This window comes from Zingiber officinale, chromosome 5A (assembly GCF_018446385.1).
Source record: "Zingiber officinale cultivar Zhangliang chromosome 5A, Zo_v1.1, whole genome shotgun sequence".
Taxonomy (NCBI): Eukaryota; Viridiplantae; Streptophyta; class Magnoliopsida; order Zingiberales; family Zingiberaceae; genus Zingiber; species Zingiber officinale.
The window spans coordinates 90,621,162-90,629,729 of NC_055994.1; the positions used below are offsets into that span (position 1 = coordinate 90,621,162).

General features: G+C 36.2%; 1 protein-coding gene across 1 annotated transcript; it reads right to left on the reverse strand.

The window, feature by feature from the left end:
- Positions 1 to 3,751: 3,751 nt before the first annotated feature.
- On the reverse strand, positions 3,752 to 5,653 carry LOC121983008. Its single transcript, XM_042535997.1, has 2 exons — positions 4,846 to 5,653; positions 3,752 to 4,207 (listed from the first exon to the last, which is right to left on the reverse strand). Exons 1-2 carry the CDS (start codon positions 4,942 to 4,944, stop codon positions 3,902 to 3,904), a joined length of 405 nt encoding a protein of 134 aa, XP_042391931.1. The 5' UTR covers positions 4,945 to 5,653; the 3' UTR covers positions 3,752 to 3,901.
- Between the last annotated feature and the right edge of the window lie 2,915 nt (positions 5,654 to 8,568).

Below are 8,568 nucleotides of genomic sequence, written 5' to 3' on the forward strand. Positions count from 1 at the left end.
TGACGTTGCCGCTCAACACCGTGTCCTAGCACACAACTACCCTTTCACCGGGTAGATCAGCTGTCACCTTCGTGTGAGGTCAGATTGACGACGCCGACCGTCGCCTTCCTATTCTTGGCCGCGGACATTAAGCATTCGTTGGGAGACAAATACCCGATCCTACCTCTTCAGCCAAGCCCCAGTCGTCGATTCATCGCTGATCGATCACACCAGATCTCTACTCGTCGCCACCCGATCGAGCCAGCACCATTCGATCATCATCTGTATCGCAGTGCTCTTCTGCCAGGGCAATCCAACACTACCAGCCCTAGTAGTGGCTAGGGGCGCGACTGCTACTGTCGGTCAACCATTCTTCTTCTTCAACTATCTTCAAGCCAGTGCTTTAGTGCCATCGTTGCCCTTTCCTCTAGCCGACTCGCCACCACAGCAGCATTGAGAGGAATTAGTGGATCTGGATCAGGGGGTAAGAAACACTTGGTGTTAGATTTGTAAAGGTTTGATTTCATTTTTGGTTTTAGGATATTGTGGTTAGCTACTTGACAGATTCTTGTAGCTTTGGCCATCAATTTTGGCAGTGGTTTACTCTGGTTGTGGAACTCCGACTGAGGCTTCAGATTTGGGTGAGTTTTAAAGTTGATTTTATTTATATATTGAATTTGATTAGTATGATGATTAGTGGTGATTAATTATGGATTGAATTAATTGAGGTGGATGAATTATGTGAGTTGTATTCATGATATGTTGATTATTAAATAAGTGGATTGATTCTTATTGGTAGGATAATTAATTATGGTGATAAGAGATAATGTATTAATTAGATTGATGGTTCATGTATTGTTTGATAATTGAAGTATGTTAACAAGAAGGGTTAACTAATTGAATTGAATTAATTCATACAAAGATTAGCTATGAAGGAAGTGTTGGATCAGTAAATGGAATTAAAATATGGAATCCTAATCAGATTAAGATTAACTATTTGGATTATGATAGAACATAGCAGTATTATGTATTATATGTTGTAGGGTATTAGTCAGAGACACATCTCAACAAGGAGATAGTTCAGGACGATCTACATTTAAGGTGGGTACTTCCTGCTTTGTCTCTTTAGTACTTTGACCTTAGTGCATGAGCTATATATTCTGATAGTTGTTGTATTTACCTTGACTCCACTCATATTTTTCCTATGCTTGATGCTTATCCATTCTATCTTTGAGATACTCGTTTCTATATCTATATAGTCTCATATTATTATCCATGCTATTTAGCAGATACTAGATACTAGATACCATGCTTACTTGTTTTGATTGCTGTTTATTCATATACCTTGTTGAGCATGCTGGCTTCATGTAGCATACCTGATTTCTGTTTATATATATGTTGGCTGCTACATCTTGCACATCATGTCATTGCATGCATGCCGACGATTATGTCTCTCTTATGGTTCAGAGGGGCATTGGCCAAAGCCGCACACTCGACCACTCATGGGTACTGATAGCTGGAGCAGATGCCTCTTGTCTTGTCGTACCACACTCAGCCACTCATGGGTAGTGATAGTTGAAGTTGTGAACAGCAGGGACCCCCTTCGCTATGTAGCTAGATAGCTACTCAGCATCTGTCCACTTGGTCACTCGAGAGTAGTGGCGACCTTTGAGTGAGTACAGTTGTCATCGATCAGGTCTCTCCACCATACAGAGGTCGTGGTGCAGAGGGGTGGGTGGGGTGATCATCCGTGCATACGCTGTTATTATTATATCTGTAGATGCTGTTGATGGCTTACTTATGTAGTTGTTTTATTATATCAATGTGATATGCTTACATATGTTGAGTTATATACCTGTTGCATGTGCTTAGATACTGGCTTACTTGTTGGTAGTATGTATATACCTCACATATTATCCTTGTAGTTATGAGCAGTACTATAGCAGATCTTTATTACTCCTGATCTTCTATTACTAGTCTAGGATATGGTTTCAGGTATGGACATTTATTATGATATCACTGTAGTATATGCTATTTTCCCTACAAGATTGTATACCTTGTATCATTAGTTCTTTATTTTGTTCATGCACTATCTGTCTGTTATCCGCTGAGTCTCAGTACTCACCATCCCATAAACTGGTTTTCTTTTGCCAAGGAACAAGCAGAGGATTTGAGGTGTCGCTTGGAGGTTCTGTCCGTCAGCCCCATATCACATATGCGGATGTTTTCTAGTTTTGTTTCTTGCTCTACTTATGTGATGAATTTATGGATTTTGGTATTGTAATAATACGCTGTGGATTTTTGAATTTAGCCTTGTGGCTTCATGTATTTGATTTGATGTCTTGGGTCAAGCTGGGCTGACTCGTAGTTGGTTGTTTTGTGGTTTGTGATTATTATTTTGTGACTTCCGTTGTTCTTTTGTTTCAGTCGTGTGGGTTGTTTATCAACTACGTGGTTGTAATTTCTTCCAGTCGTGTGGGCTGCTTATAAATTGCGTGGTTGTGTTTATATCCAGTCGTATGGGCTGTTGTTAATTTGTGGATAGCCTTGTGGAAATGTATAATGGTTTCATTTGTCACTACTACAGGGGAGGTACTGTCTAATTTTCGTTGGATAACCTTACTCTTGGGCATGACATCCGGTGGTGGAGTTGCTGGACAAGGATCACATCTGTGAGAGCATGAGTACTTGTGCAGTTCTTGCCCTACTAGTACTGAAGAAGGATGATGTGTAGAGTATGTTTGTTGATAGTCGAGCTTCAACAAGATTATTGTGAAATACAAGTTTCCAATTCCCCACTTGGATGACATGTTGGATCAGCCATCTAGTTCTAGGGTATTCTAAAAAATTGACCTTAAAAACGGATACCACCGGATTAGAATAAGGTCGGGAGATGAATGGAAGACAACATTCAAGATGCAACATGAGCTATATGAGCAGATGATCATACCTTTTAGATTATCTAATGTACCCAACACATTCATAAGGTTTATGTTAGAGTGTATACTAAAACCCTAGCTTTTTGTAAATATCTATTTTGAAATAAAAGAATCACATTGGTCATATGCCTACATTTATTTGTTAAGTGTAGTTGTTCAATTAATTTATATTGTAGATAACATGGTGAGTGGTCACTACAAGAAAATAGATATTTTGCGACGATTTTTATCGTCGCAAATAACATTTTTTCGTCGCTAATAAATATTAGCGATGAAATTTTATCGTCGCTAGAGTCGTCGTTATAAGCTTGTCGTAAATATATTTTAGCGACGAAATACGATTAATTCGTCGCTAATGTTTTTGCGACGTTCCACTATTGTCGCTAAAGTAAATTTTTTCGCCGTAAAATATTTAGCGACGATTTAATTAATATCGTTGCTATAGTTATTGTTAACGACGAATTTATTTATTACGTCGCTAAAATATTCGCTACGATTTATATATATTCGTTGCTAAAAATTTCGTTCCCCAGTTTCGATATTTTCGGGGTACAGTTACGTTAGCGACGAATTTACTTTATTTCGTCGCTAATCCTAATATTAGCGACGAAATAATATAAATTCGTTGCTAATATTCGCCATTAGCGACGAATGTTGCATAAATTCGTCGCTAATATTAGGATTAGCGACGAATTTATATTATTTCGTCGCTAATATCTGATTTAAGATAAAACAGCTCCTCATTTACATCCTCTGTACAGATTTATATACAAATTCACAAATTCACAACTATAACAACAAATTCACAAATACTCTAACATTTAACTCATACTTCAACACAAATATAATAACAATATTCACAATCCAAATTCAAGACATATTCATAACCAATAATCCAACCAAGTTCACAACCAAAAATCCAAACAAGTTCAAAACAATTTCAGAACATCATGTTTCTATGAAAAAGTCTACAACATCAAAGCCTAAGATGGAGGAGGAGGAGGTGGAGCTGAAGATGAATCCTGGATCAAGGAATCTAATGCTCCAGGTGCCAATCGGTTAAGTATTTGTTCAAACATATTTTGTCTTGATTTAATTGATGCTAACTCATCTTGGGTGTTTGCTAGCTGAATTTTGGTGTTCGCTAACTCATCTTGGGTCGATTCAAGTCTTTCACGCAATGCAGCATTAGTTGATCTGGATGAGGATGTAGCATATGAAGAAGTAGACCTAACTGGCTTCGGCCCAATTCCAAGTCCTCTGATGTATCCAGACCGAGTACCGAGAACCTAATACAAAATTTTGAAGATAATAAACCATATGATATGATATGATATATTGAGCATGTGGATAAGAGTTAAACTCAACAGTAAATAACAACCAAATCAGATATTTATCAATCAAAATTATATGCTGAGTGTAGAAGCATATCAACAAATGTTTATCAATCAAAATTATATCTTGATGAATGAGAATGACCAAGCACGAGTAAAGGCACTTTAGTGGTAGAGTAGCTAGATGTATGAGAATCATAAAAACACAATTACTATATCAAGGTAATGATCAAATTATGCCAGAGAATCATCTGGTGCATGGTGTGCCTAAACCCATTTTAAATTGACACTTTCAGAACTAATAATATGAATATGTACAAAATATTGGAGATTTTTTTTTCTTTTTTTGTATAACTCTACTAAAAAATTACACAGCCTAAAAGATTCCTGCACGACTACACGAGCTTCTGAGAAAAATCACATCCTTAAACAAGAATCACGAAGATGAGGGGAAAAAACAATTTTTACCACAAGATATAACCCAAAAACAAAACAAAACAAAACAAAAAAATGTCAAGCAACGCAATCAATTGAGAAGCTGAAGAAGGAAGCGAAAACAAGTAGGAACATTAGTTGATTTGCGCATTACTCACAGTGGGGAACTTATTGCTGGTGTAGCAGATAAGCATGCAGGTCTTGCCCACCGCCCCATCTCCAACAGTGACACATTTAATGAACTTGGTGGCACTCATCCCTGCCTCTGCTCGAGATCCCCTTTCCGCTAACCTTTGAGCGAGGAAGGGCGAGGGAGCAAGGCACTATAAAGCAGCGCTTGCTTCCCTTGGAAGCCAGAGGGAAGAAGAACAACCCAACAAAAAAACACGAGAAGAGAATCGAGGTAAGCACTGCTGCAAAAGAGAGAGAAGGAAATCCCAAACTTGGAAGAGGACAAGGAGAGTGGAGTCATATTATAAATAATTTTCATGGGGAACCATCCAAATTAAGAAGAGGAAATAAACCGTAAATCAAACTAATACACTAATAAAGTTTAGAAAAACAAAGATCGAGAAACATTTTTGTTTTAGAAGATGAGATAAAACTCGTACGAAACAAGTAGGGAAAAGCAATCATAATCACAGATGGAGATAAAGGATGTAATCAGAAAAGTAAAGCAAGATAGATCATCAAAAGAAATTCAGAAGCTTTGGGCAGGATAAGCCCTTGTTTGAAACAGGAAAGAAGGAAAATTTAGCCTGCAAGATGTGGATCACTAGCACAAGCAGGATTTTAAAACAATTACTTAAGCTCAAAGCTATTATTGCAATGTTTGTGAAAAGTTTGGAAGCAATCGATGTCCTGGACGATCTACAGCAAGTCTAAGCTTCATATAACCCATTTTAAATTGACACTTTCATAAAAATGATACGACACTAAAAAAAGAAGTAATCCATCAATGATCGTAAAGAAGGCAGAAGATCAAATCTAACAACATGACAGTATATGTATAGCAAGCAAACAAGATTGCATATTACTGCCTATTCACAGATTGCCTTAATCAATTAACTCAGCTGGAAAAAAAATATTTTTAATCCATAGAGATATTCAACTAAATGTATCGGCAGTTATTAAATAATATTCTCACGGACCTGATCACAAACTGTATCTGCAATTTGGACTACATCGATGACATCTTCTGGATTTTGTGATAGAATACACTCATCACGTAGTCTCACCATATCATCCTAGAAAAAGTAAATATGTCAAAAATAGTGTAAAAAATAATTATGCACGGTTAAGAATAAATTCACTAAATAAGATCATAATATACATATGCAGTTTTTGCCATGTCCCCAATCCACCCTTTCTTCGAGCTATAATGGGTTTCATTAAAGACAGTAATCCGATCTTTTCTTTGTGACTGATCGGTCTAAAAAAAATAATGCGTTAGTATTTTAATCAACAAACAATATAAGATAATTATAAAATTAATACTTACACCATCGTAACTATACTGAATGAATGATTTAGAACCTCCGCGATGGTTATATGGGAGTTTTCCTCGATTTTCGACATTTATTGCAGATCGTTTCTACAACACAAAATTTTGTATAAACAAAACAATAGTTATAGAACAAATAGTTAAATTTTTATATAAATAAGACGTTTGTTATAGAATGAGTTACCTGAAATGCCTCAGATTCAAATAGAGTACACATGTAGTCCCAATCATCTTGAGTCTCACAGAACTCAATCGGAATATGCTGTCGGCGCTCAACAGGAGGAAGGTGCGATAGCTTCTTATAATGGTTATGCATTTTAGATCTATTGTCTCTATATCGTGCACTCATCAATCGGTCGGTCTCCTTCATGACCGATGATGAACCCTCCTGAAAACTTATATCAAAAGCAGCCTGAAAAAAATAAATTTATTTTTCACATGGTTAGTAATAAAGGAGTGGTTATAAATATGTTGAATTACTTATACTTACTAATATTCGATCGTATATCATCCTTTTATTCTCAGCGGGGATGTGCTTCCAGCTCTTAGCTTGTAAGGGAGCAAACTTCTTTACTGAGAGGCCTAATTCGGTCATAAATGAAGCTGCATTAGGGCCAATGGGATGCCCATCGCTCTGACGGAAAGTAACGGGCAATCTACCCCGATGACTTATCTGGCGTCGTAGCCGATCAGAATGTGTGCCACGTGTCTCCCTACGTATCGGCCGACCTGTAAATGTAATAGTGTTAACAATTAACAGCTGAAATATTTAAATAAAATTTTTGTAAATTAAATACAAAACAACTAACCACTGGAAGAACTATCATCTATAGGTGTCTCCAAAACTAGTAAATGCTCAATCCTCTTAGGCGGCATGGCTGTCGCATATTCATCATATATAGATTAACAAATATGCATCAACATATATAGACATCTACAAGTAATGAATTAAAAAAAAAAACATATATACCATGTTCATAAAAATTAATCACCACTATCATCTGAAAGAGATAATTGATCATCTGTGTTACTATCAATTTCAGTATCTTCATCTTCATCGTTAAGAAAACTTTGAGCATCCCTAGCAAGCTCCACTTCTGCATTTGACATATTTATATGTTGATGCTCAACATCTAATCTACACAGTTGGAATATCTCTAATTCTTCACCAACTACTAAAGTTGCTTCATTAGAAGAATTATCTTGGTTAGTGTCAATATTGAAATTATTTCCGGATTCAATTTCTTCTGATACTTCATCAACTTCAGTTACTTCGTATATTTCTCGGTGTTGAACCTTCTGCACTACCATCCAATGACCTCCACGCTTTATATCATTTAAATAATAAACTTGATTTGCTTGGTTGGCCAAAATGAATGGGTCATCAGCGTACCATGTTTTAGAAGTGTCAATAGATAACAGACCAAACTCTTCAACTATTGATTTTTTTTTCGGATTACATTGGAACCATTCGCACCAAAATAATTGTACTTTATATCTGAAAGAGTAAAATAGCTGAACAACATCCTTCAATACTCCAAAAAAATCTAAATTGTCCCCGTCATCAGATGATGGTACGCTAACCCCGCTGTTCTGAGTAGTTCTGCGAGCATCACGAGATCTTGTATGATATCGAATACCATTTATAATGCATGCATCATACAATTGAACTTCAAGATCAGGTCCCATTGCTAAATAATATAACTCGTTTGTGATTTCTGAATTTGTTAAATTCTTTAACTTTATCATTCTATCCCTAAACCATTGTGGGAAATCTCGCTCATGGTATTGGAGAAGTTGATTTGAATGAACTTTATGTGACAGAACTTGTAGATGTTCACTGTAGAAAAAAATAATTATTTGACAATTGTATAATGAAGTATAAACAATAAAATTAAATAATGTAAAAACTTACTTTCTATATTGGTCAACTTCCTTACAATTGTTGAGAATATACCAATGTGCTTTCTTATACAAAGTCAAAGGCAATTTCAGATTATGTGGATTGCCAAATACTCTTGTTTGTTGTGAGAAAACACTTAAATTGCATGTTACTGGTTGAACATCTTTATTTCGTTCTGGCCTACTAAATATTGTCTCAATTTGACTCATATATAAGGAACTGAAAGTCAATGCCTCATTTACAATATACCCTTCTGCAATAGATCCTTCAGGCCTTGCTTTATTACGAACATACTTTTTTAGTCTACCCAAATATCGTTCAAAAGGATACATCCATCCTGAAGAAACAGGTCCAGCTAACATGGCTTCACGAGGTAAATGAACTGCCAAATGAACCATAATGTCAAAAAATGCTGGAGGAAATATTTGTTTCATCTTACATAATATGAAGATTATTTCCTCCTCCATTTTACAT